Genomic DNA, 27,959 nt, shown 5'->3' with positions numbered 1-27,959 from the left:
GGGCGGGGCGGAGCGGGGCGGGGCGGACGCGCCACTGCACGCGACCAATCGACAGCGCCGGGGATGATTCAAAAGGCCGAGGAGCCAATGGGAGCCCCGGGCGGCCTCGCCGGAGGGAAAGGAAGGCGAGGGGAGGGGAGAAGCGAGGCGAGGCGGGGCCGGTGAAGCGCGCGCCCGGCTTGCGGGACCGCGGGGCGCGAGAGCGCGGCCGGGCAGCGTCGCGCGCGGGGAACTGCCGCCGGGTTGCTGTGCGACTGTTCTCCCGGAGCCGTCCGTGTTGCCGCCGGAGCCTGGCGCAGGTGAACGCTTCCACCCCCGTCCTGCTCCCAGCTCCCCGCGGCACGGCCTTCGAGGGGCCCCTGCGGGAGGAGGCCTGAGGCGGGCGCAGCGGCAGGGCTGGGGTCCCTGGGCGCGGGACCTGGCGCGGCGGCCTTCCCCTCCTCGCCTCCTTGTCTCCTCCCCTCCTCGCCCCCTCGCCTCTCCTGTCCAGTCGGGTGGTCAGGGCGGTGGCGGGCAAGGCTGGAACTCGCCCAAGCCGGGCGCGCTGCGGAAATGGAGCTGCGGGTTTTAAACTGCGGACGTTTCCCTCCATGTTGGCGGCGCGGCGCGGCTGTGGCGCGGTGGCGTAGGGGAGGGTTCGTGGGCGCCTTTGTCCCGCCCGGCCGCAGCCTGGTTCCCGGCCCCTCCGAGCGCCCGTCTGACAGATGAGCGGGCGGCCCCGCGGTCCTGCAGTAGCGAGGCTGACGGGGCACGGCGGCCTGGCGGGACGGGGAAGGGGCTGCGGCCGAGGTGGGCTTAGATTCGCGCTGCTTGTCACTGGCTTTGAGGGTCGTGGTCGTCGCGGTTTGGTGGTTCTCCAGGCGCACTGCAGGGCCGCTCGCTCCGATGCGTTGAATTCTTTCGCCCGGACAGTCTCAGAAAAACGGGTATTTAGGCGGGTGTGCGTGCTCCTGCTAAAGCACGGTCCTGTTTTTTCACCTTTTTGAGGGTTCCGAAAAATGTTCTCCTAATGACAGCCAGCCTCGCACTGCCAGCAGCCTCAAGGGGCACTTAGTAAGCACTTGCTTGCGGAGGGCTTTGTTGCAGGCGCTTTCCCCGAGTGATTACGGGGCCCGGTCGGGTGTTCGGACGAGGGCGCGGTAGATACCGTGGGGCGCGCGTGGACACCTGCAGCGAGAGGCGCGGCGCCTGAACAGTGCCAGGGTGGACAGGCCCTCGGAGACCTTGCACATAAACACGTGTAGATCTGTAGTTATGCATTGTAATAACTGCTGTGTAGGAGAAGATGGAGCTACGGAGAAGAGCAGAGAGATCCTAATTTAGACTAGGCAACAAGTCCAGTTTAAGTTTAGTTTCTCAGGGCTGCCTGGGAAGAGGGAGAACAACGAGCAGGAGGGGAATGATGAGCTGCCCAAGGGTGTTTATAGGGAAGAAGGCGCTTCTGCCTTTACAGCCAGGAAGGTGGCCTTTCTGTTGCTTCATGAAGCAAAGGGCGTGGAACAAGGCCCGGGGTTCCTGTTTGCCTTTTGCCTACTAGGGCTACCGGGGCCCAGGTGTGAAAAGGAAGCTGTCAAACTTCATTCAAGCGTCTTGCTCTATGCCTCATTTAGATGAATTTGGAGAAGTGAAGGAAAGATAGCCGGAGACCCCTGTAATGCTAATGAGTAGAGAACAGTAGCAAAAAATGGTTGTGTTCATAAACAGTAACATACCGGAGCTAGAACGTGTGAGGATTGCAGTGCCAGTTGACTCTGAAGTTAGCGGGCATCTGGTTTAATATAGAAAAGCCTGAGGGTCTCCGTGTTTTTCCTGTTTATCGCAATGAGGACATTGTGTTCAGTGAGCAAAATTTTTCTTTACAAACACACTTGTCTAAAACATCTCTTGTAAGAAAAGCCTGTGTGTATCTTGACTCCTGTAGGTGAGTGCATAGTGACATGCACAAATGTGGGACTTTTGTGTGCCATCCTGGCTATTTCACTCCTGTGGGGGAGTATATTAGGATGTGATTGCACTGTATCCTCACGTTTGACAATGGTGTGTGGATCTTGTGTAAAGTGGGGGTGCACATCATATTGCTGGCTTCATCTTTTGGAACATTTACGTTTAAGATAATGATCTTCTAAGAAGAATGCTGGTTCATTTTGTTTTTCAAGCAAATCCTAATTCTTCTTTTAAAAAATTAAGCTTTAGAGACCTAACACGTATCCACCATGTGCGTTAATTTGTTTAACCCAAAATATTTAATTGATAACAAGAATCTTTTTGGCACTGGCCTGCGTTTATATTACACAGACACTGTGTATGTGGTGTGTAAGTGCAATGGAAAGATGCCTGTAAATAAGTTTTTAAGAACACGCAAAAACGATTCAAGGTCTTTTAAAACTTCAAGTAGCCCCTGCGTCCTGAAGGGCTTGTATTTCAAAAGTTTATAAAGCCTTGTTTGCAACTTGAGCATCTTCCTGTAGGAAGACATAATTGCCTTCTTTTAACCCTGGCTGACCAGTGTAGGAGAGCTAGTAGTAAGACTGGTTTGATTTTGCGGGGGTCTAGGGAGGGGAAGGGGGCTCAAGAGAAGAGAGGGGGAGGCTACATTTCCTTCCTCTTTCTTTGTACTTGGAGGCTCTGAGTTAAATGTTGAAATAGGCAAAGTTGGATGTTGTCACCTTCCGTTTTTATGCCCCTCCTCATGCAGAGGTGTTCACTGCCCCGGTGCTCCCTAAGTGCCCCTCAGGTGACTCAGCCAGGCCTGACTTCATCCAGAAAACTTGTGGGCTCCTCCCCACTACTCCAAGCCCAAACCCGTTCATTACCCCAGTGATGCCATCTCAGGTAGGTGTAGGGAAGAAAGCTGGCTCTCTTACCTGAGGTGTTAATTGACTGACATCCTCTAATCACCAGATAACTACTTGTGTTTTCTTTCATCTACCAACCTAGCTGCCATCTCTGTAAACTAGTAGAGCTTGTTAAGTTTTTTCTCAGACGATTAACAGTGAAAAAAGGTGATGCTTAGGAAAGGCCTCCCCGACTCTGCCTCCCACCCCCCACCCTCCCACTACTCTCTTGGAGTAGGTAATCAACTTTCTCCTTAATTCCAGAGTCTTCAAAGGTTCATAAATGTTGCTTTTATTGTATCATCAGCTCTTAACAGGAGCTAGTGAGGAATGTACATTGATATGCTTGGACAATACATCAGGAAGTGCTTAGTTGGTGAAATGAAGGTGCTTCGGGGGAGAGCTCCTATCTGTGCTACTGGCTGCCCCTTGAACTTGGCCCCAGCTAGTTTATGTGGTACTGGGGAAGGTCGGCAGCCCTGGTTTTGTTGTGTGGAAATGTGAATCCGCTGGTCAGTGGATGGAGTGGCATTACTGTCTGACAGCTGGAAGTACCCAGCTATCAATTGATATTTCAAAAAGGGTGGCAGACAGGCCTCACATAAGTGGCAGTTCTTGCAGATAGATTGTGGATTCTTGGAGTATTGTGGGACTTTGTGGGTCATGTTTTGAATCAGAGGAAAAGAGTCTTAAAATTGGGGGTTGATGTCTGCTGTAGACTTGAGAGAGGTGAGCTTGGATGAAGGCAAGGTACACCCTGACTTGGATGGTTGGCAGAGTTACTTGGTATGCATTTGTACTTTAGCTGCAAGAGTTGAAAGCTAAATAACCCCCAAATTTATTCATTACAGACTTGGAATTATTGTTCTTCTTGTTGGTGGGTTATAGTCATGTTAATTGTACATCCTTGATTTTCCCAGTCTGTTTTATGGTTTACCGTTTTTAATAAAGGCAATTTGTTAAAAATACAATTAAATGCATTTTTAAAGCCATTGTAAGTTGTTATGCAAATTTGCAAATGAGAAAATGTGTCCTTTGTGAGATTGTGCCTCATTTTTTGATTAACAAGAACTATGATCATGTAGGTGGGTAACATTTTACGTAGTGCAAACTTATGGCACCTATATACATTGTTATAATTAATCTTTAATGTCACTTACATAGATACGGCAGTGGCTCAATCATCTTCTAAAATGATTCCAAATGAGATTGAATGTAACCTTTCTGGCCCTAAATCCTGACCAGTCAATTCTGGAAAGTTGCATTTTAGTGATCAACCTGTGGATAAAGACAAATACATAAATGTGTATGTATTGACTCATTTTTTTTCTTTAAAACTATTCAGGTTAATTATAGAAAATGCCAAGTAGGAAATTTGCCGATGGTGAAGTGGTAAGAGGTCGATGGCCTGGGAGTTCACTTTATTATGAAGTAGAAATTCTGAGCCATGACAGCACCTCCCAGCTTTACACTGTAAAGTATAAAGATGGAACAGAGCTTGAATTGAAAGAGAATGATATTAAGGTAAGCGCTCCTTTGGTTTATCAGAGTATGTTTACAATAAGTGGGAAATAACTGTTTAAGTACAGTTTCTAAGCTTAGGATAGTTAGTTCAGCTCGGTTTGGAGGCAGAGGGTTGAACTCTTGCTTTGGGTCACATACTGTTTTTGACTCTGGGAATGTATGAATGAGGCATAGTGCCTTGTTCCCAAGAAGCTCACACTTACTGGGAAAGACAGCCATTTGCATCTGTTGGTCCCCTGGGTTTACTACTTTCTGTGCCTGGAGTTTGTTGTGGGTGGTGTTGAGTTTATCAAGGGTTAGAGAAGATCCCTGGGCTTCAGGGGAGGCTTTCAGAGGCAGCGACACCTGAACCAATTGCCGAGAACAAATAGGAAAAACTCAGCTGATAATGGGGCTGCTTCTGCAGAGAGTGCAGTATGCCAAAGTTGGGGGTCTGGGGACACAGCCAAGTGCTGGAAGGGAGTGGTAGGGGAGGGCTAAGTAGGAGCCAGGCTGGAGGGGCTTTTATATTCCATGCCCAAGGGTTTGGGCTTCATCCTGAACACCAAGGATTTAATCAGGAGAGTGACATTAATTAGATTCGAGTCTAGCCCAGGGCTTTTCAACCTGTCAGGTGAGCGTCTGGGTTTTAAGATACCTGATCCATAGTATACAAGCATTTGTGTAAAATGCCATAGAAATGAATTACTGGAAAAATAAAGACATGCAAAATAAAAGCCTCACAGTTTTACTGTCAGATTTGATAGATGTGAGATTACTTTGTCAGAATGCTATAAAAATTTCCATATGTCTATTTCTTGATTTTGGTACTTGCGCAGATTAGTAACAAGCATTTCTAGGACCCATGGCTGAGGATGACACTTTGAGTGCTCTAGACCAGGAATAAAGCGACAGATAGTAAATATTTTAGGCTTTATGGGAGCAACTCCAGGCAGTATGGAAGGGAGCAGACATTGCAGTGTTCCAGTACAACTATGGATACTGAAATTTGAATTTTGGATAATTTTCACATGTCAGGAAATACTGTTCTTTTGATTTTGTTTGTAATCATTTAAGGATGTAAAAGCCATTCTTAGTAGGAAGGCCACACAAAAATTGGGGTGAGGGACTTGGCCTGGGGCATAATTTGTCTACATCCCTAGAAGCGACATAAGGAGATTTGGAGTAGGTGGGGACACGGTGAAACAGTTCCCAGTCATCCAAGCTCATGTTTTATTTTCAAGATCTGCTTATGTGTTTTGTTCAGAGTGAGACTGTGGTACTATTTTTTTTTTGTCTGTGTGCTAATTTCTTTTGTCCTATCCTCTTAGTTTTAATCCATGTTAATTATTACCCTTCTTGCATATGGTGTTGGAAATAAGTACAGCTAATTGGTTTAGATACATTCATTTCATGGAAATACCTTCAAAGAACAAGAATGGAAAGGCTGCATTTGTCTCATGAAAGGTGGATCATTATGAAGGCATTTTCTGCTGGCTTCATCTGATCCATTCTTAGATCCTAAGATTTCCCATGATGACTTTAGAGTTAATGGTAGCAGTTCTTGCCTTTGTTATATCCTCTTCTAGTTTGGGTCTGTCTGTATGTATTATGATTTGTGGTAAAGCTCTTTGCCTTCTTCCCCCTTTCTAGCCTTTAACTTCCTTTAGGCAAAGGAAAGGTGGCTCAACTTCCAGTTCCCCTTCCAGACGCCGAGGGAGTCGATCAAGGTCACGCTCCAGATCCCCTGGTCGACCACCTAAAAGTGCCCGCCGATCTGCTTCTGCTTCCCACCAGGCCAACATTAAGGAAGCAAGGAGGGAAGTGGAAGTTAAATTGACTCCGCTGATTCTGGTACTTGTGTTTATCCTTATACAGCCTTTTGTCTTCCCCTTTATGTATGTATTTACTCCAATTACTTGCAGTTAATAATATTAAAATGTCAGTGAAGTATCAAATCTAAGGCGATGACTTTGGAAGATTTCATAAAAAACAAATGTTTGGAATAGAAAGTTTTAAGTATCAATGGAAAAGAATGTCCTTCCGTTACCAGAAATGCTATTTAATATTTTAGTTTTTAAAAAAGCAGTGTTCAAATTTGAAATAGATGGAACTTGTAGATTGAACTGAGTAAGGTTTTTACAGTGTATGAAAGTTCATATCATGTATGAAATGGTAAGACAAAACCTGTATTACAGAAACATTCTTACTCTTAGCATCATTATACTTGATCACTTTACCTAGTCAAAGATGATGATTTTAGTGGAATTACTTTCAAGGTGTAAGCTTTGAAGTATCAGGGTGCATGGAGCCTGTAAATCTTGTCCAAAGAGTATTTTAGATAGTAGACGAAAGGAAAAGTATTTTAAGTAAAAAGAATAAAAGTAATCTTCTATTCACTTAATGTTAACCTCTTTTCTGGATAGAATGCACACAGACTTTTAATAAACTTTAAAAGCTGGATTACGCGCATACTGTTCTGTAGTCAACTTTAAGAGATTTTAAAATATTGGGGATAACCTTTCAGAGCGTATTTTTCTATATCATTTTTGTTGTTGTATTCTATAGTATGGATATATGGTAAATTGTATAGATGTAACTTAATCGTTAAAGTCAGCTCTCTCATTGATAGACATTTAGTGTTTTTCCTTCCATATTTTCACTATTACAAACAAGTATTTTTATATAACATCTGATTATTTCCTTAGGTACAAGTGGAACTGCTAGGTCAGCTATATGGTGCAGATCTGAGGCTTTTAATACATATTGCCAGATTGCATCAAGAATGTTTATAGTAGTATCAGTGTATGAATGCCCAGTTTCTCATACTGAGTATTATAATTTTTTTTTTTTTGCGCGTGTGGCTGTCAGACATTTTCAACTTACTGTTCTAACTTACATTTTGAATTTGAACATTTTAACTACTAGTGGCTCTCTTTACTACCTAGGGACTCCAGGAACAGATGCTGTGTGATACTTTGTTATCCTTTCATTTTAATATTTAAAATATTAAAATGACTGCTGTATTTTTATAGTGTAATCTTATGGTCCTGCTGTCACAAGAACAACATACTGGCTTTACTTCTTACTGGTAGAGCCCTGGGCCTACTTTGTATTGCACAAGTACTCACTATTTCTTAATTTTCCATTGTTGGCTGTTTTGGAGCAGTGAATGTCTTTTTGAATGTCTTTTGTTTTTTATCCAGTTAATGAACTAATTTACCAATTTTTACTTTATCTGCCTTTCATAGTAAATACCCATACAGTCTATCAATGAAATTATAACATTCAGTCTAATTACATGAAAGATGAAAGTTTTTTTATTTGTTTGAGGCGAAGTTTCATTCTTGTTGCCCAGGCTGGAGTGCAATGGTGCAGTCTTGGCTCACTGCAACCTCTGTCTCTGGGTTCAAGAGATTTTCCTGCCTCAGCCTCCCAAGTAGCTGGAATTACAGGCGCCTGCCACCACGCGTGGCTAATGTTTTTATATTTTTAGTAGAGACGGTTTCACCACGTTGGCCAGGTTGGTCTTGAACTCCTGACCTCAGGTGATCTACCCGCCTGGGCCTCCCAAAGTGCTTGGGATTACAGGTGTGAGCCACTGTGCCGACCAGATAAAATATTTTATGTAGAAATCTACATTATAAGATCCAATATTTCAGAGACTGGGGAATTCTAGTCAGTTTTATTCCTCTTCATTTTTAACAAAATGAGGGATAAATTCTTCAGAATTAAGGCTGTGAAAAATCTGTTTTATTGCTTGATTTCAAAATAGTAAGTTTTTACCATCATGTTTCTTTTTAATAAGTTATAGTTCTTTTGATTAAATGTTTATATTCTTCAATTTAGAAGCCATTTGGAAATAGTATCAGCAGATATAATGGGGAGCCCGAGCACACTGAAAGAAATGACATACCTCATAAAAATACACAGGTGGGAAAGTGTTCACTTTCATCTTGGTTGATTTTTTTTTTTTGGGTTAAAAGTGACTCTCCCTCGAGAAGCACATTGAAAATTGTAGTATTTTATAACCTGTTCTAAAATTCCGTCCTTAAATTAAGACTGAATATAATTTCACAAATTTATTCTAATTAGTATACAGCTGTACTGAGATGCTGAAATAGTTAATGCGGTAGCATTAGTGGTAATTGTTCACTACGGATATTTAATTTTTAAATTTTTCATTTAGGAAAAATTCAATTTGTCACAAGAAAGCAGTTACATATCTACACAGTATAGCCTTCATCCAAGAAGAGAAGAAGTCAAATTAAAAGAAATAGATTCTAAGGAAGAAAAATTCATTGCAAAAGAACTGGCAGTGAGAACCTTTGAAGTGACCCCCATCCGGGCAAAGGACTTGGAGTTTGGAGGAGTACCTGGTAGGCCTCAGAGCTGGGCCTAGAGAGGGCAGGTGGGGTGGGCTAGGGGTGGTTGCCACAAGGTGAATTGGAAAGGCCTCTCTGAAGACATCTGAGGCAGGCAAGGTGGGAATCTTTGGAAAAGCCTTCCAGAGAAGGAGCAGTGGGTGCAAAGGCCTGAGGTGGGGGTATTTTGGGGGATTATGGAGTAGAAAGGATGCCATTGTAGCTGTGTTTAAAAGTTTTAGCAGTCTGTTCAGAGGTTTTGAGCACAGAAGTACAAAGAAGTGATAAAGGAAGGTTGATCTGGGAGTTTGTATAGCATAGATGGTTACCTATCAGGAACAGAGCTCTGCTAATAATCAGACCTGAGGCGGCAGGGCCTAGCAGCCTGGGAGTCAGCTGCCTGCATAAAATGGGATCCCAAGGCTGCCCTACCTGCTAGGCAGGTTGATTATGAGGGTCAAAGATCTGAAGTGTGCCGAGTTTTGGAGTTACTAAGTGGGTGGAACTGATGAAATTTTATGTAAAAGAAAAGACTTCTTGTCTGAATGGCTCAAAATCCTGCATGGCTTAATTGCTTTGTATTTTGTTATAACCTTTGGCTACCTGGTCTATTACAGATGCTGTCCAGCATCACTTAAAATCTGCACGCATTACATGAATGTGACACTATTTTAATTGTTAGAAACTTAGAAATATAAAGCTTTTTGTTAAGATTAGGCTGATAAGGGCCGGGCACGGTGGCTCAAGCCTGTAATCCTAGCACTTTGGGAGGCCGAGGCGGGCGGGTCACGAGGTCAGGAGATCGAGACCATCCTGGCTAACACGGTGAAACCCCGTCTCTACTAAAAAATACAAAAAACTAGCCGGGCGAGGTGGTGGGCGCCTGTAGTCCCAGCTACTCAGGAGGCTGAGGCAGGAGAATGGCGTAAACCCGGGAGGCGGAGCTTGCAGTGAGCTGAGATCTGGCCACTGCACTCCAGCCTGGGCGGCAGAGCCAGACTCCGTCTCAAAAAAAAAAAAAAAAAGATTCGGCTGATAATTTTTAGATATTCTGATCTTCAGTTTGCTGGAGTTTCAACACATTTGCTCCTTAGTGGTTGGAGGTCAAATGTTTTAGAGTTTGGCTTCTGAGGTGGGTGTAGCTATTCAGTGTTGGACCCCTGTTTGTTTGTTTGTTTGTTTGTTCTTTTCTTTTTTTAAACTACTTCGATGCCCATGGTTGCCTGGCCACCAGAGCTGACAGGTAGAGATGGGAGTTTTTGATGGTACATTAGAAATTGGTTTCAGACAGCTAGCCGTATATGAGTTCTGATCTTAAAAAAACTAACATGACAGCACTTTGGGAGGCCGAGACGGGCGGATCACGAGGTCAGGAGATCGAGACCATCTTGGCTAACACGGTGAAACCCCTTCTCTACTAAAAAAAAATACAAACAACTAGCCGGGTGAGGTGGCGGGTGCCTGTAGTCCCAGCTACTCGGGAGGCTGAGGCAGGAGAATGGCGTGAACCCATGAGGCGGAGCTTGTAGTGAGCTGAGATCCGGCCACAGCACTCCAGCCCGGGCGACAGAGCGAGACTCCGTCTCAAAAAAAAAAAAAAAACCCAAACAAACATGATTCTTTTTTTTTTTTTTTTTTTTTGAGACGGAGTCTCGCTCTGTCGCCCGGGCTGGAGTGCAGTGGCCGGATCTCAGCTCACTGCAAAGCTCCGCCTCCCGGGTTCACGCCATTCTCCTGCCTCAGCCTCCCGAGTAGCTGGGACTACAGGCGCCCGCCAGGTCGGCCCGGCTAGTTGTTTGTATTTTTAGTAGAGACGGGGTTTCACCATGTTAGCCAGGATGGTCTTGATCTCCTGACCTCGTGATCCGCCCGTCTCGGCCTCCCAAAGTGCTGGGATTACAGGCTTGAGCCACCGCGCCCGGCGATTCTTAAATGAATAAACCAGATTGAAATTTGAGCCTCAAATGTTCATGAATTGTTTGCAGGTGTGTTTCTCATCATGTTTGGCCTGCCTGTGTTCCTCTTCCTGTTGCTGTTGATGTGTAAACAGAAAGATCCCAGTCTTCTGAATTTCCCTCCTCCTTTGCCAGCTTTGTATGAGTTATGGGAAACCAGAGTATTTGGGGTCTACCTCCTGTGGTTTTTGATTCAAGTCCTGTTCTACCTACTGCCAATTGGAAAGGTACGTTTATGGTAATTCTGTTTTGTTTTAATAGGATGAGGTCTCACTATATTGCCAAGGTGGGTCTCCAACTTCTGGGCTCAAGTGATCCTCTTGCCGCAGCCTCCTGAGTCACTGGGACCACAGGCGTGTGCCATGCTGCCCAGCCTTACAGTAGTTCAGAGGTTAGAGGCTGTTGTTGGTCATAACTCCCAAAACTTAGTTCATGAAGCCATTTCTCTTGTGCTGTCTATATAACACTTGCTTATTAAGAGGAGCTTAAAAAAAATCTGATTGAGATTTCTTGTGTAACTTTTCAAACCAAATAGAAAAGAATAGGCTGTTTTGCAAAGCAGCCTGACTCTCAGTGGAGATTGCTGTGGAAAAAAAATTCGCTCTCAGTATGCGTTATTTCAGATGCAGCCTTTTAAATGATTAATTGATAGGCTGCTGGGCTCGATGGACTTTAGTCTACATCTTTTACTTTAAAAAAGTATGAAAAGTTTCTAATTTTCATCTCTTTCAGAAGCTTGTTGTCAAGAACATTTTATGTTGTTTTCAGATTCCTGCAATATCTTTAAAATATCCATTTAAAATCTTTAAAATCTCCATTGCTAAGTGTAGTTTTTTCTTCTTTCAGTAGAATCCTTTACTTGGATATATTTAAAGAAACATGAGATTACCTAAGTAATAAATCATTTATTTAAAGATCTTATTCTTAGGGCTTTGCAAGTTTGCCAATTGTCTGTAAACCAAAGGATCACTTTTACTGGTGAATGCCAGTAATAGGAGGGTAGAGCTGCAGGCTTAATACTGTGGAGTGAGACCATAACTTTAGTGGCTCTAGCAAGGATTTTTGTGATAAAGACCTTCAGTCATTTTTACGTTAAGGCTCTACAGTTAAATTCAGGTTCATTTAGGGTGAGGTGATTTCAGTGTATCAAGGAAAGCGGTTTTGTGTTTAAAGTCATACATGTATATACTCATAGACTAAAGTGACTAAAAGCATATATATTAAAATATATTAATATTATACCGTCATCCCTTGATATCCTTGGGGAGTGGTTCCAGGACCCCCTGTACATACTAAAATCTGAGGGAGCTCAAGTCCCTGATAAGAAATAGTGTAGTATTTGCATATAACCTGTGTACATCCTCCTTGTATACTTTTGTTACCTCTAGGTTACTTACAATACCTAATACAACGTAGGTGCCATGTAAATAGTTATTATACTGTGTTAGGGAATAATGACAAGAAAAAGAAGTCTGTACATATTCAGTGCAGATGCAATTTTTTCCCAAATATTTTGGATCTGTGGTTGGTTGAATCCATGGATGTGGATCTTACGGATACGGAGGGCTGACTGTAGATTTGGATCTGTATATTCACAGATTAAAGCCCAACACAGCATTTACTAGACACCTTTAATAGATAAGGATCATCTGAAATTAGCATGTGGGATTTTACTAATCCTGCGATCTCAAACAGCTTTTACATTTCTCCTGGGAGAGGAGGAATACTAGCTAGTGAAATCTGTAGCTAATGATAGGATAAAGTAGGTTAGCCCAGAGCAAATGATACTATATTTATATTTTACAGTTTGAAATGATTTTGCTACATTTCTGAATAGTTATTTTGTGGGGTAAAATGTGGCTGCATTGGGCAAGTGGACTTTTTACTCAGCCAGTTCAGTTGGGTACCATGTCTGTTAGTATCTCTGTGCTGAATGCTGTGGGTGATGCCGAATGAAGAGAGGAGATGGTTCTGATGCATGATGCATGCTCACAGTCTCTCTCTTTTTTTTTCTTGAGACAGTGTCTTGCTCTATCGCCCAGGCTGGCATGCAGTGGCGCAATCTGCAACCTCCTCCTCCTGGGTGAAGTCATCTTCCCACCTCAGACTCCCGAGTAGCTGGGACCATAGGCGTGTGCCACCAGGCTTGGCTAATTTTTGTATTTTGTATTTTCGTAGAGAGGGGATTTCACCATGTTGCCCAGGCTTGTCTTCAACTCCTGGACTCAAGTGATCCTCCTACCTTGACTTCTCAAAGTGCTGGGATTACAGGCACGAGTCACCACACCTGGCCTCTCACAGTCTCTTATGGCAGATAAAAGAATCACATGAAATGGTTAAATAACTGGATGGGCAATATATGTATAATATATAGCAGAGCAAGTAAGCATATGAGTACGCACCATCAGATAGAACTTGGGTCATAGTAGAGTGGGTCAACAGGGTAGAGCCCAGTTGAAAAGGACCCCACAAATGGAAGACAGTGGAATTGTACTGTTACTTTATAAGTGTTAGGCAGCCATTGGTAGATGTTTGAGCTAGGGGTCCACTAGATGTAAAGGTATTTAAGCCCATTTAGTCTTGAGGTGGTACACAGGAGTGTTGCGGGGAGCGTGGCTGTTGCAGTTGCTGGGTCCTACACCAGGAAGTCATTACTGAATTTGTATTTAAGATAAATTCCTGAAGGTGGAATTGCATCATTAAAAGGCTTGCCACTAGGGTTTTTGAAATACATTACAAAATTTCCCTATTACAAGATATCTTCCTTCTTGGGCATGTTGAAAATTAAGTGATATTAGAAGATATATATGTATGTGTGTATATATATGTGTATATGATGGTGATGTGCTTTGTAAATTTGTAAATTTTTTTTCTTTTAAGGTTGTAGAAGGAACGCCTCTTATTGATGGAAGAAGACTCAAGTATAGATTAAATGGTGATTTTCTTTTTTTAAGACTCAAATTGATGATTTGACAGCTTAAACTTCTAAGTGTTAAACTGTTTGTTAAAGCTGATTAGACCAGAGTAGTAAGTGGTAAATTATCTTAGTAGTTGGAAGGGCAACTGTTTATACCTGTAGCCAACATGTATAAATTATGCCATGTAACGTAACATAGCCTCTTAGTCCCTCTTGTCCACTCTCCAGTTTTATGTTTTAGTGTTCATCACTGTTAGAAATCATTGCACTTGTCTAGGATTTTATCACCTTGAGGTGTTACACGGATGCGGGTATCCAGGCCACTTCTGCTGTGTGAGCTGCTCTTGCCCTTGCTCATGTCCTCTGGGCTGTCCCTTGAATATTTGTCACACACTCTTCCTGCGCCTTTGCCTGGAAAACTTACCTCCAAATGTCTGACACCTGCATCTTCACTTCCATCTCGTCTGTGCTGAGAGAAACCTTCAGGTCCCTTTCTCTCCCCTGCTCTGTTTTATTTTTCTGTCTGACATTTGTGCCTCCACACGTCAGTGTATTTGTCTCTTCATTAGGGTCTCTCCACTAGAATGTGGCTTCATGGGCTAGGACTTGGCTGTGTTCATTGTGACGCCCTTCGTGCCAGGAAAAGGGGCACGTAGTGGGTGCTCATTCATATGTGAAGGCTGGATGGATGAGTTGTGAGCTCACTGAGCAGCTCAATAAAAGGGTAGACCTTGCTCCCTCTGGGTCCGGCACCTGGCACTATAAGAGCATGTGCTAAGTGCATCAGTCCAGCTTTGCCATTTGAAGACTTTGGCAAAGTACAGATCTATTTTGTAGTCATCCTTGAATGATTTTCCATTTGACGAGATGGAGTAGAGTGTTTTCCTTTTCTTGAGAATTACATTATATATTTTAATGGTTGAACTTTTTATCCTTTCAATTCTTCATTTTCTAACTTTGGATCTTTGTTTAGAGACTTACCCAGCATCTACTCTGTCTGCAGTCACTCTCCTGGGTTCTAAAAGGGAAGCCAAAGATAGTTTAGATACCTTCTGCCTTTTAGTGCCAGTCACGTGACAAGGCATCTGCCGTAGCTCCAGCATCTGACCCCTGGTGGGTGCGTAATACTTGTCATTGGTATTGTCAGACTTTTTGTTGCTTTTACCAAATTCTTTGCTGATGGAGCGAGTTTTAGAACCTTTGGCACCCTCCCTCCCTCTGGTGGTTCACTTGCCACACCAGGGAAGGTGAGTCTGGGGCGAGGTGGGTTGTTGACTTTGCTGCCAGGTCCTTTGATTTTAGTGTTTTGTGTGTTTCTCTGCAGGCACCGATTCTTTTCTAAGTAGTCTTGTTTTACATTTTCACTTCCCTCTGAGGGGTATGGTACATACAAAGACTGAGCACAGTGCTTGGACATGGAGCTCTTGTAGCCAGTGGGGGAGTGGCTGGCCAAGTTGCTTGATCCTTTTTAAAAATGTCCTCATCTAATTACTCGGGTTCAAGTATTGAGGTTTCTTTTCATGAATTTTACCATTATTAACTAAGGAGATTCCTAAGACATTTTGGATGATTATTTTTAATCCATGTGGGCTAGAGAGCAAAAGACTGCTTCATCTAACCATTCTTTTTTAAAATATACATTTTATGAAAGGTAAATGAGTATCTTTAAAAGTCAGAATTTAAAATTAGAAGTTATTATTTGGAGTATTTGTGGAAAATGTGGATTCAGATGAGACAACTATTTTGTTTTACAAAAGGTTTGGTTTTAGAATTCTCAAATAAAGAACAGCTACTTCTTTTTTTGCGTTTGACCATTTATCCTAATGTGATTTGATGACTTGTTAGGAGCACAGCTCTTTCAGGCACTCAGCTCCCTTGAAAGCAAAACTATTTCTTTCTTTCTTTTTTTTTGAGACGGAGTCTTGCTCTGTTACCCAGGCTGGAGTGCAGTGGTGTGATCTCGGCTCACTGCAACCTCTTCCTCCCAGGTTCATGCCATTCTCATGCTCAGCTTCCCGAGTAGCTGGGACTACAGGTGCCTGCCACCATGCCTGGCTAACTTTTTTTGTATTTTTAGTAAAGACGGGGTTTCACCGTGTTAGCCAGGATGGTCTCCATCTCCTGACCTAGTGATCCGCCCGCCTTGGCCTCCCAAAGTGCTGGGATTACAGGCGTGAGCCACTGCGCCCGGCCACAAAACTATTTCTTTAGCCAAAAGGAAAAATCGGATCTCCCAGTGAGCCTTTCTGTGTGGCAGCAGGACTAGCCTGGAACGAGAGTTCTGTGGAGCCTCACAGGGTGGGTGCTTTTTAACTTGGCATTGCCCGTGAATGTGCCCACCTGCTGTCCCTACCCCATGGGTACTCACAGTCCCCTGCTTGGCCTCCAGCATTTGTGTTGTGGCGTCTTCTCTGCGGGTGGCATCTTAAGATCTCTGTTCTGGATGATAGAGTTTTACTAGAATCTTTTGAAACCATTATTGACAAGTTGGTTAAGTATAAATATTTATAATTTTGTAACTACTAACCTAGCTCAGTGCCTGGCCCCTGGTGAGTGCATAATACCCTCCCCTTAGGTAATGGCATTAGACTTTAAAATGTGTGTTTGGCTCAGCTCTGTTAATAATTAGCCATTTGACTTTGTGCCTGAGAGTTTGGATTGTGGGAATTTTCAGGTTGCACTTGTCAGTTTTCCCTTAATTAAAAGCAAATACTGACCATTTGAACTGAAAAAGAATCAATGTGTTAAACTATTTGGAAAGTTCTACAAGAGATAATGGTATGTATATTGAAGATAATACCTCAGGACATTGCTTATTTGCATATTTGTGTGTATTTAGTCTGAATAATGACATTAAGACTTTAAAAATGAACATTGTATTGTTTCATAATGGCGTACGTCTCATGTGAGCCTTGGGTTAACATAAATTTTCCCCCTTCCTTTTTTTTTTTTTTTTTTTTTTTTTAAAGGATTCTATGCTTTTATCCTGACATCTGCAGTCATCGGAACATCTCTCTTCCAGGGCGTAGAGTTTCATTATGTGTACAGTCATTTTCTTCAGTTTGCACTTGGGGCCACTGTTTTTTGTGTGGTCTTGAGTGTGTATCTCTACATGCGCTCTTTGAAAGCACCCCGGAATGACCTGTCGCCTGCCAGCTCTGGTGAGCAGTGATGAATCGCGTGTTGGAAGAATGCGTTCCAGAGCCCTCCAGCAGCCATTTCTAGATTTGAGTAGATTGCTTTTTTTCTAACTTCATTTTTTGGGAAATGAAGAGAAGTAAGAAAAAATGAAAAGATGAAGAAAAAAGTTAAAGAGATATGAATTTAAAAGAAGAAAATGTTTTTGTTTTTCCTTCATACTTTCTTATTCATTTCTTTTTTTTTGCAGTTGCTTGATGACAGTAAGACGTTTAGTAAACTTACAGGCGTTTTAACTTATGACAAATATTATTTCTTTGTCCAAAATAGTAAATACTCTTTAAAAAGCAAAAACAAAACAACAGAGGTTGCTGGCTGGGTGAGGTGGCTCACGCCTGTAATCCCAGCACTTTGGGAGGCCAAGGCAGGCAGATCACTTGAGATCAGGAGTTTGAGACCAGCCTGGCCAATATAGTGAAGCCGCGTCTCTACTAAAAATACAAAAATGAGCTGGGCGTGGTGGCGCACTCCTGTAATCCCAGCTACTCGGGAGGCTTAGGCAGGAGAATCACTTGAGCGTGGGAGGCGGACGTTGCAGTGAGCTGAGACTGTGCCACTGCACTCTAGCTTGGGCCACAGAGCGAGGCTCCATCTCAAAACAAAAACAAGACAAAAGAAACAAGAGAGGTTACAAATTGGTTGATGCTGAGCTAAAGTATTTAAATATAAAAAAATGTTGCCTATCTAAAAAAATTGTGAGTGTAAAGTCCTTTGGGGGGCCCCCATGATTTTGGTTGTTTTTAAGAAACCTGGGGTATCTGGGTCCCCGCCTCCCCAAAGGCTGTAGTAACTGCCCTTTCAGTTGGGCAGGCATCTCCCCTAGTCTGTGCTGTCCTGTCTACCTCTCACCACCAGAGCTCTGCTCAAGCACTTGCAGGCAGTTGAATTGTGAGCCTGGATAGTGGGCAGCAGTGCAGTTTTAAAGCCTCCTGACTGGGTTTGGAACACTGTTTGGGTAAACACTTTTCCCTTCTCAGGAAATGCTGTCTATGATTTCTTCATTGGCCGTGAATTAAACCCTCGAATTGGTACTTTTGATCTCAAATACTTTTGTGAATTGCGCCCCGGATTGATTGGATGGGTATGTCTTTTTTTTTTTTTTCTTTTTAAATTTCAATTCAATAGGTCTAATTAATTGCTAGAAAGAAATGTAGACCATTTAAAAATAAGCAGTGGGTGGTATATTTTTAGGGATAATTATGGCTTTCCATAAATCTATCAAAATATTTTCTTGTAAATATTTTCCAGAGGTTTAAGATATGACAAATTAAGTATCTTTTCTTCGCTTTATTTTTATTATATCAGTTTATATTTATGTAGGAAAGTGATAGTGTGGATGCATTTTCCTCTTTTTTAAAACCTTATTCTTACCTAGTTTTAGGCTTGGAGTTGCAGATATATAGCAAAGAGTTCCCTTCCACCCTTCACTCTGTTTCTCACAACGTTAACCTTGGAGGAAACCAGAGTGTAATGATGAAGAACGGCAGATTAACATAGCGACAGCATAGTTACCGAGTCCACAGGCCTCAGTCGAGTTCACCAGTTTTTCCGCTGTTGTCCTTTTTCTGTGCCAGGAACCTCGACAGGACTCCACGATGCATTTGGTTGTTATTTTTTCTTAGTCTTCTCTAGTCTAATAGTTGTTTAGGCTTTCCTTGTCTCTCATGACCTTGATACTTTTTGGAAAGTACTGGTTGGTTATTTTGTAAGAGTGTCCCTCAGTTTGGGTCATTCCGGTGTTCTCTTTGATTGGGGTGAAGTTATGCACTGGGACAGGAACATAGAAATGATAACTGTGTCCTCAGTGCATTGGGTCCAGGGGCCCATGGTGCTGAGATGTCTTATTCCTGGTGGCGGGTAGGTGTTAAGGTGGCGTCTGCCAGGTGTCTCAGCTGTGAAGCTCACTCATGCCTTTGTAGTGCTAAGGTCCCTGGGGAGGTGCTTTGAGGCTATATACTTTCCCCTTTTATTTCAGGTGGTTATTAACTTGGTGATGCTTTTGGCTGAAATGAAAATACAGGACCGTGCTATTCCATCCTTGGCCATGATTTTGGTTAATAGTTTCCAGCTTCTCTATGTGGTGGACGCTCTCTGGAATGAGGTAATAAATTTTAAGAGCCAAGGCCTTGGAGTCAGATGACTTTGAGTGGGCGAGTGACCTGTCAGAGCCTCGGCTTCTTGCACACAAAGTGAGGGGAGCATGGCCTGCCTCCAAGGCTGCTTGTGAGGACGATGAGGCCATCCATGCAAAGCTGAGGAGGGAGCGCTGACAGGTGGGAAGTTTCTAGGCATTTGGGAGTGCTTCGGTGTTTATCAGTTGATCTTGTGTTTAAAAGTAATATTCTCAATATAAGATTGGTGGATCTTGGGTTTGTTTTTGTGGGCGGTGGTAATTATGGTATCACATGAAAATGGATGGATTATTACCAAATTAGAATGGTGTTTCTTGGATTGTTAAGAGTCACCTGGTTTTTAAATAATGGGGGAGGTGTTTTATTGTTAGTATTTTAAAATACAAAGACTAGCTCTAATTAGATGAAAGTAAAATCAGAAATCAAGATGCATTGAGGAAACCAGTTGAAATAAGGCTAAGTTTTCATCTCGTGTCTTTTTTCGTACATTGACTAGTCTTTCTGCTAGTTGAAGACTGGTAAATGTTTTGTTTGTTTTCTCTGTCTCAACCAGCATATTCCTTTAAAAAATTTTTCTTCCTCAGGCTTATTTTACAAGTATTTTATCATATTTACTGTTATCTTTGTGATCATCTCCAAATTCCACGTCTAGTTTTCTTTCCATATTAAAAACAAATCTGGCAGCTATACATCATAATGTTCCAAAACAAGTTTTAATGACAGTGTGTTGAGACAGTCTGCTGACATTTTGAAAGAAGACCTTTTCTCTTTGAGCCTGGAACATTAAAAGAAGTGTATTATTTGGCCATCATTACTATATATCTCCCCCACGCCTGCCGGCTGGTCTTTAATTGTGGCCTTCTATGCAATATTGCAGAGAATATTTAGTCAGAACAACTTTGCAAGTTTGATATTGGTGTTTCGATGATCTTGTTATTTAGGAAGATTAGGGCCACTTTGAGGTAAACCTCAATTACAAGTGGTGGGATTAGTGCTATCCGCTAATTACGGGTTCCTATTGCCCTCCTACCACTTCACAGACCCTGGCTCAGAGCCTGGGAAGCTGTGAAGGTGGTGATAGCACTTCAAATTGACTTTAAAAATTCCAAGTCAATCCAAAATTAAACATGTTTTTGAAATTAAAAAACAACTCTTTTGTAAATGCACTTACTATTACCAGTGTAGCTTTGTTTGCTGTTACAGAATGAATCACCAAAAGAGCGTGTAGGTAACAGTTTGCAAATCAAATGATATTTCACTGTTTTGCTCACCTCAGACTTCTTTAAACCTTCCTTTCTAGTAGTTTTCCATTGATAAGTGATCATTTTTTTTCTGGTTTCGTCTGTTAATAGCTTTCTGCCATGTGGTCGTCACTTTTTAATTGACTTAGAAGTTCATATTTTCTATAGATTTAGCCAAACACTGACCTCTGTTAAAAGAAAATTTTTTTGCATTTTAAGGCAAAATTAACATAGCCCCAGGGGTAGAAAACTAGAGTTAGGAAATTGTTTTCTGTCTGTTCTCAGTATCTCAGCCAGATGATGATAATCTTCTTGAGGAAGGATTGTATTTTATGATTTCTGTAGCATTCTGGCATGCCACTGGGCAATTAACAGATGCTTAATAACTTTTTTGTTAGGTCACTTGATAGAAATCCCTCTGTATTCACGAATGTGCTATACCTTAAGAAAATGGAGACTACCAGTTTAAATATGTATGACCCTTCCTCTGAGTCTGGCCTGCGAAAACCTTGGGGCTCAGGAGCTGGTGGGGCTAAAGTCCTCCCCCCGACCTGGCACTGGGTGCTTACCCTTTGCCCTCTCACTGCTACTCACCACACCTGCTTTTATCTGCTCCCTCCATTTTGTCACCTTTATCCTCTTTTGGACCAGGAATCAGATTACAGGCCTTGAGAGATAAGAATAAGACACTCTCGGGGACAGAAACTTAAAACACCACGTGTCCTCACTTATATGTGGGAGCTAAAAAAGTTGATGTCATAAAAGTACAAAGTAGAACAGAGGATGTGGGAAGGTGGGAAGGTTAGGGAGAAGGGAAAGATAGGGAGAGGTTTGTTAAAGGATACAAAATTACCGCTTGATAGGAGTAAGTTCTAAGTTCTAGTATTCTCTACTGCTGTAGGATGACTATAGTTAACAGTGATACATAGTTTCAAATAGCTAGAAGGATATTGAATATTCGTAACACAAAGAAATAGTGTGTTTGAGATGATGGATATGCTAATTATCCGGATTGGATTACTATATATTAGATGTATGGCAGCATCACTGTGTACCCCATAAATATGTACAATTATTATATGTCAATTTTTTTTTTAAAGGAGAATAAAGAACTCTGGTAACTAAAAAGTATAAGCCTAAGGAGCTAGATTTTGTGAGATTGGTTTTTCTGTTCCATATGACATCTGTTTTTCTGTTCCATGGCCTATTTGCTTTCTTTTCTGGAAAAAAAATCCTATTTGGAGGTACCACTCTTTTTCTTTAACCTAGAACTTTGATTCTCCAGCAGAGCTTATACTGGCTAATTTTTCTTTTTCTTTTCTTTCTTTCTTTTTTTTTTTTTTGAGACAGAGTCTTGCTCTGTCGTCCAGGCTGAAGTGCAGTGATGCAATCTCAGCTCACCACAACCTCCGCCTCCTGGGTTCAGGTGATTCTCCTGCCTCAGCCTCCTGAGTAGCTGGGACTACAGGCATACGCCACCATGCTTGGCTAAGTTTTTTTTTTTTTTTTTTTTGTATTTTTAGTAGAGACAGGGTTTCACTATGTTGGCCAGTTTGGTCTCGAACTCTTGACCTCGTGATCCACCCGCCTCAGCCTCCCAAATTGCTGGGATTACAGGTGTGAGCCACCACGCCCAGCCTATACTGGCTAATTTTTCAACATCAGTGGTCTGTACTGAGGTTCCAGGTAGTTTGGAGATTCTCTCAGGCCAGACCTTCAGAGTGTTAACCTTGGCGGTATGTCTGTATTCTAGAGTCTGGCCTGCCCTTTATCCTGGTCGAGAGGCGACCTGGCTCATGCTAAGCAAATCACCAGGGAGTAATGCACTTTTATTAATTTGCATGATAAGTGAAGCTGTCAGTTCACCATGTTGCCAGACAGCTTAATTTCTTCTGTGGAAAATCTACATGAAAAGCCAGATTATGATCAGAAATTAGATTGGTGCATGTGGAATTGAAACAAAAAGAGTTGGTGATCATATTCCTTCAGCAAACATATTTTGAACACTTCTCTCCATGGTGGACACTGTGCTAGTTACTGGGGTGGCAAAGGTAAAAACACACAGCCTCTGTCTTTTAGAGGCTTTTAGTATAGTGGAGAGTGACTAGACAAGTACAGTAACCCAATTGCTGTAGCCTACTGGTGGGTGGTGACATCTGAGAAGTGCCCAGGTCTGGGCCCTACTGGTGGGTGGTGACATCTGAGAAGTGCCCAGGTTGGAGGAGGGGTTGCCAGCAGAGGGGAGGGCCTGGGCATGGGAAATGCTTTAGAGATCTGTTATCTCGGGAACATGAGCGAGAGGCTGGCGTGATAGGAGAATGTGAGGCAGAAAGACCTAGCAGTCCAGGAGACCCAAATCTTTCTCCCCTTTAACAAAAAAATGTTGGTTGTGGACCTGCCCATAGCACTTTATACGTTTGCCTGTAAACTAGTACTTTATTTGAATACTTTAAACATAGCTCTTTCTCCCTTTCCACTGTCTGTATCCTTATAGGAAGCGTTGTTGACGACCATGGACATCATCCACGATGGATTTGGATTCATGCTGGCTTTTGGAGATTTGGTGTGGGTTCCGTTTATTTACAGCTTCCAAGCCTTTTACTTAGTCAGTCATCCAAATGAAGTGTCTTGGCCAATGGCTTCTCTAATTATTGTTCTGAAACGTGAGTATTAATTTTAGTCTCAGTTTAATTTATTAAATATTATGTACTGAGGCTTTTATGCGCTGATGTCTACATATTTGAAACATGCCATTTTGAATGGTCAGCATTAGCTCAATTCGAAGCCATTTATGATGAGTAATAAAAAGTCTGCATTTTGCAAAGAGAATGGATGGTTCGTACCTGGGTTCTCAGTAGTACTTGAAACAGATCATTTTAAACGAACCACCTTGCTTTTAAATTTAATAAATTTAAGTTGGTTAAATTTGTTTTAGTAACCTTACGTTTTTTCTCTTGAGTGCCTGCTTTTTCTGGTAGGCATCTTATAAAGAAGATTCGTCTTGCCTTCATAGAGCTCACGTTCTAGCAGGAGAAGTAAGACATGAGTGAGCACCAAGAGGGGCTTAGATGACGGGTGTTTAAGGTAGAGAACTTCTCTCTGGGGAGCTTTAGTGTGAACTTATTGGAGGATATGGTGTTTGATTTGAGTTTTAGAGGGTAAAATGGGATGGAGAGATCCAAAAGTCAGGCACTGGAACAGCTCAGCAAGGGTGTATGGTGGGGAAGTGTGAGATGAGGTTGGGAAAGACGGAGAAGTCCAGTTTGGCTGCAGCTGCAGTTCACCAGGGTCAGTCATGTATTTTACTTCAGGATGAATTTTTTTTGTCCTTACCCTGTTCATTAAACCCTTAAACACTTCTACTAGAGGTTGAGCAGGGAAAATTAGCAGTGAACTTCAAATATAGATAGTTTTGCTACACTAGTTAGTATCTGTGGTAGAAGAAGAAATTCAAACCATTGGTTAAAATTAAGATTTATTTTCACCAGTGGTTAGGTTGTCCATGTCCATTTTATGATTCAAGACAGTGTATTTTATAGTTCAGCTAAAAATGGGGGCTGTTTTGTGCTGCTCAAACAGAATAGCTGAGACTGGGTAATTTGTCATGAAATTTATTTGGCTCATGGTTTTGGAGGCCAGGAAGTCAAAGAGCATGGTGCTGGAATCTGGCAAGACCTCTTCTGCTGCAGCATCCCAGGGTGGAAGGTGGAAGGACAAGAGAGAGGGAGGGACGGCAGGAGAGAGTGAGGAAGAGCAAGAGAGGCTGAACATACTTTTATAAAAAACCCACTCGAGATACTGAGCCCACTCCTGTGATAGCAACATTAATCTGTCCATAAGGGCAGAACCCTCATGACCTAACCATCTCTTGAAGGTGCTACTGTCAACCCTGTTGCATTGAGGATGAAGTTTCCAACACATGTACTTTGGAGGACACATTCAAACCAAAGCAGGAAGTGAGGTTATTCTCTTACTAGTTTATTGAGGATCAACTAGATAATAGTTAAATGTCATTGATACATTGATTTTTGACATTCTGAAATTTGGATAAAATTAGGAACTTGTAGATTTACAATGGGATTCAGCATATATTTAAAGTTCAGGATGTTCTGGTGCTGATTCTAGTGTTTAATAAAATGTTTGTGCTATGACCAGTAGGTATCATAACTAACAGATGATATAGCCTGTAATTTTGATTATAACGAACTGTAGTATTGATTTTATTGTAATGTAGGCTGTCTTAGATTTTATCTCTTTCATGGATGTAACTATATTTGTTTTGCCTTCAGAGTGTTCCCTAGGTGGATGATTAAAGTAGTGTGATAGATTTCGGAAGGGTTACCATCGTTTCACATAGTGAGATTTAGAGTTTTTGAGTTGTTCTTAAGAATCAGGCCAGGTGCGGTGGCTCATGCCTGTAATCCCAGCATTTTGGAAGGCTGAAGCAGGAGGATCTCTTGAGCCTAGGAGTCTGCTTTGGAAATTTCCTCAGAGCATAGAAATAATTTTTAAGAGAAATTACAGATGCTATTAAGCATTAGAGTATAACTAAGTTACTAACATAGAAAAATATTTTAAAATTGCAGTTTGTGGTTATGTAATCTTCCGTGGTGCAAATTCTCAGAAAAATGCATTCCGGAAAAATCCCAGTGATCCAAAGCTTGCACGTAAGTATTGATTTATGTTTATATTATATATATTACGTGAAGGTTTTCTTTTTCTTTTTGTCTCAACATCATTAAAAATGTACTTTTATTTTTATATAGATTTAAAAACCGTTCATACTTCAACGGGAAAACATCTTCTAGTTTCTGGATGGTGGGGCTTTGTTCGCCACCCCAATTACTTGGGTGATCTCATCATGGCCTTGGCATGGTCCCTCCCATGTGGTAAGCATTTCAGAAGAGTGCTAGTTTGACCCTTTTAGCCGCTGGAAAGATGTGTGTGTGTGTCCTTTGTGTGGGACAGTGTGGCCAAGGTGGATGTGAGTCTTTTTGTTGCCCTTTTCTACTGTGAGGTTGGCCTCTGTAGAAGCTCTTCTGGCTTCTGAGGGGAATTGGGAATTCACAGAGCCTGAAGTTTTACTTTAAGCCTAAAAGCAAAATTTTAAGTTTTCAATTGTGCCTGATAGCTTTTTTCTAAGTAGAATATATAGAAATTAATTCAGCTTCTTAGTTCATGATTCAGTGTACATAGATTGGGAAAAACTCGTTTTTAAGAAGAGAAGGAGATTCTGTTTTTCTTTTTGTGTGTCTGGCCTCATGGGGAGCTGGGGAAGCAGGGGAGCAGGGGGAGCTGTGGGAGCTGGAGGTGCTTGGGGAGCTGGGGTATCAGGGGGAGCTGGAGGTACTGGTGGAGCCGGGGGATTTGGGGAAACTGAGGGAACAGGGGGATCTTGGGAAGCTGGGGGGACCTTGGGGAGTTGGTGGAGCTGGGGGAGTTGGTGGAGCTGGGGGAGCAGGGGGATCCGGGGGAGCTGGGGGAGGTTGAGGAGCTGGCCCATGCCTGCTACCTGTTTGGTGGCCTGGCCTGTAGTGGAGGACAGCAATTTTTCTCTTTGCTGGGGGAAGAAGGGTGAGAAATGGAGAGATTTGTATTAACTATGAGGACAGATGTTTTGATTGTGATGAATTGTTAGAATGGATTAGTCTTTGAGTAGCTTCTAATTTAGATACGACCTTCTGCCACTTCCCAGTGGGATTTTACAGACTGGTTTAATTGTTCTCCTCATTATTAGAGAAAATGAAGTACCTTGTGGTTCATTTTTAGAGAATTTGGGGGAAAGCAGGAAAAAATACGTTGTAGTGATAATAAAAATATCTAATACTATGTACCGTTATTATCCACAGGTTTTAACCACATTCTGCCTTATTTCTACGTGATTTATTTCACCATGTTGCTTGTCCACCGAGAAGCTCGTGACGAGTACCACTGTAAAAAGAAATACGGCGTGGCTTGGGAAAAGTACTGTCAGCGTGTGCCCTACCGTATATTTCCATACATCTACTAATGCTCTTCTGGCTTATCTACAAAATACTCCTGCAATTCCAGCTGCCATTTGCAAAAACAAGGAAAAAAGTCCCAAACTTTCTTTTGTTGCACTGACAGGATCTGTAAATTTTTTTTTCTTTTTGAACCAGGACTATAGAGCCAAGTAGTTGATCTTTTAATATAGCTGTGTTGACTTTTATTAAATTATAATTAACATAGGAAAAATACAAGTAAGGATGTGAGAATTTGCATTTTAATGGGAAATTTTCAACCCTTAAAAATCTGAAATCAGAAGACAGTCTTAATATAAATGTACTGTGAAGAATACTATTGATGTTTATGGTTTCTGATTACTTTTCAAATTTTGATGTTTTTTGGCCAGTTGGCTTTTCTTAAAAGAAAACACTGTTCCATTTAAAGTACATTTATGTTTTATTCAGTAAGAGAATAGAATTTTCATTTGTTTTTCTTTAAATCCTTTACTAGTTATATAATTTGAAAGCAAAAAGAAGGGCCTATATTAAATGCTGAAAATGCAGAGCGATGAGATTGTTAGCAGACACTGTTCAAGGGAGACCATTTGTAGCAGTTGGCTTAACCTCAACTTCTAAAACTACATTTGAAAATGTAAATACATAGCTTAGTTTTATGTAACATATGGTGACTTCAGATTTTTTTGTACAGTATTTTGAATGTGAGATGATTGTCAGGACTGTCTTTTTAACAAAACATTTTCAGTATTTTAAATAAAGTTTTGTAAAGTAATGTGAATTAAAAATTTTGGAACAATTAGAATTCATTCACTATTGTATAGACGATGCTGTTAAAACATAGGAAGGGTATTTTTCTTGATCCAAAGTTTGTGAATTTGGCTTTGCTACCTCAATTGCAGGTGTTTGTTTGCCTTTATAAACTATTGCAAATAGAAAAAAATAGAAAAAGTATATATTTTTGAAGTAACATCAATATTTAAACATTTTTACACAGATTGGTGTTTGAAAATTTGCCATGTCAGGCTAATATTTTTATATATTTTTGACTTTTTAAAAGTTCATCAGTGTTTTTGCTACTGTTAAGCTCAGGCAGTTTATACTGTATTTTTTACATATCCTTTATATTTACAAAACTTTACTCCCTGTAAAGGAGTGCTATCTTAAAAACAACTTAAGGGGTTAAAGTCGTTTCTTTTAGTTTAATAGATGTGCATAAGTAGCTTTAGCAATTAAATTCTAGTAAAGTTGATATAATCTCATTTTTAATTGTCCTGTAATGGAACAGTAGCAAATTCACTAAACTTTTGTGTTCAAAGTTAAATTGTTCTCAGTACTTTAAATGTAGGGGAATGTAATAAACATAGTGTGTATGTTTGGGTTTTAATTACGCATTTTATATATGAGCCATTTAGATATGCAGTGTTAATTCTACACTGCATTTGAAGTGTATGTAACTTAGCTTATGTTAATGCAATCATGAAGTTTGGTTTGCTGTAGCATCCTGTAGTCTTTAAACATTCTTTTAGCGAAATTGTCATTGTTTTATCAGTGCTAATGTGTGCAAGCAGTTTTTTTATTTTGCTTTTATCCTGGCATCAGAAAGTGGTGTCCCAGCGTTTTCTGTACTAGATTGCACCAAGGAAGCTTTTGGGGAGGAAGGAAGGACATTAAATTCTTTCCCTGGTAATGAAAAGAGCCCGTTATCAATACAGTGCTGCAATTTCTGGGTATCAGCTACAATTTGTTTTTAATTTTGTTTTTGACATGTTTATTTGGCAAATTTTATAATTAAGTTTTAAGTTGAAAATAAAATGTAGCAACATTTTGATCA

The 27,959-nt window shown here is 41.5% G+C and overlaps 1 protein-coding gene across 2 annotated transcripts; it reads left to right on the top strand.

Annotated features, from left to right (window-relative positions):
- Window positions 1–139: 139 nt before the first annotated feature.
- Window positions 140–27,959, top strand: LBR (lamin B receptor). 2 transcript variants are annotated; one of them, XM_010371334.2, is made up of 14 exons: window positions 140–299; window positions 4,180–4,358; window positions 5,991–6,191; window positions 8,187–8,270; window positions 8,527–8,716; window positions 10,687–10,883; window positions 13,537–13,591; window positions 16,543–16,734; window positions 17,749–17,852; window positions 18,747–18,872; window positions 22,639–22,807; window positions 24,731–24,811; window positions 24,911–25,033; window positions 25,994–27,959. In XM_010371334.2, the coding sequence occupies exons 2-14, from the start codon at window positions 4,194–4,196 to the stop codon at window positions 26,152–26,154; spliced, it is 1,848 nt and encodes a 615-aa protein (XP_010369636.1). In that variant the 5' UTR covers window positions 140–299; window positions 4,180–4,193; the 3' UTR covers window positions 26,155–27,959. The 2 variants fall into 2 exon arrangements, with proteins under 2 accessions (XP_010369636.1, XP_030791415.1); XM_030935555.1 differs by lacking the exon at window positions 18,747–18,872.

Source organism: Rhinopithecus roxellana, chromosome 8 (genome assembly GCF_007565055.1).
Source record: "Rhinopithecus roxellana isolate Shanxi Qingling chromosome 8, ASM756505v1, whole genome shotgun sequence".
Classification (NCBI taxonomy): domain Eukaryota; kingdom Metazoa; phylum Chordata; class Mammalia; order Primates; family Cercopithecidae; genus Rhinopithecus; species Rhinopithecus roxellana.
Note: the sequence above shows the minus strand (reverse complement) of the source record. Positions and strands in the feature narration are given on the sequence as shown.

What these genes read in the sequence shown, in the direction of transcription:
- LBR (XM_010371334.2), top strand. Translation starts at nt 4,194, where the DNA reads ATGCCAAGTAGGAAATTTGCCGATGGTGAAGTGGTAAGAGGTCGATGG. An exon ending in GGAGTTTGGAGGAGTACCTG is followed by an intron (nt 8,717 to 10,686) that starts GTAGGCCTCAGA and finishes AATTGTTTGCAG; the next exon opens with GTGTGTTTCTCATCATGTTT. An exon ending in ACTCAAGTATAGATTAAATG is followed by an intron (nt 13,592 to 16,542) that starts GTGATTTTCTTT and finishes TTTTTTTTAAAG; the next exon opens with GATTCTATGCTTTTATCCTG.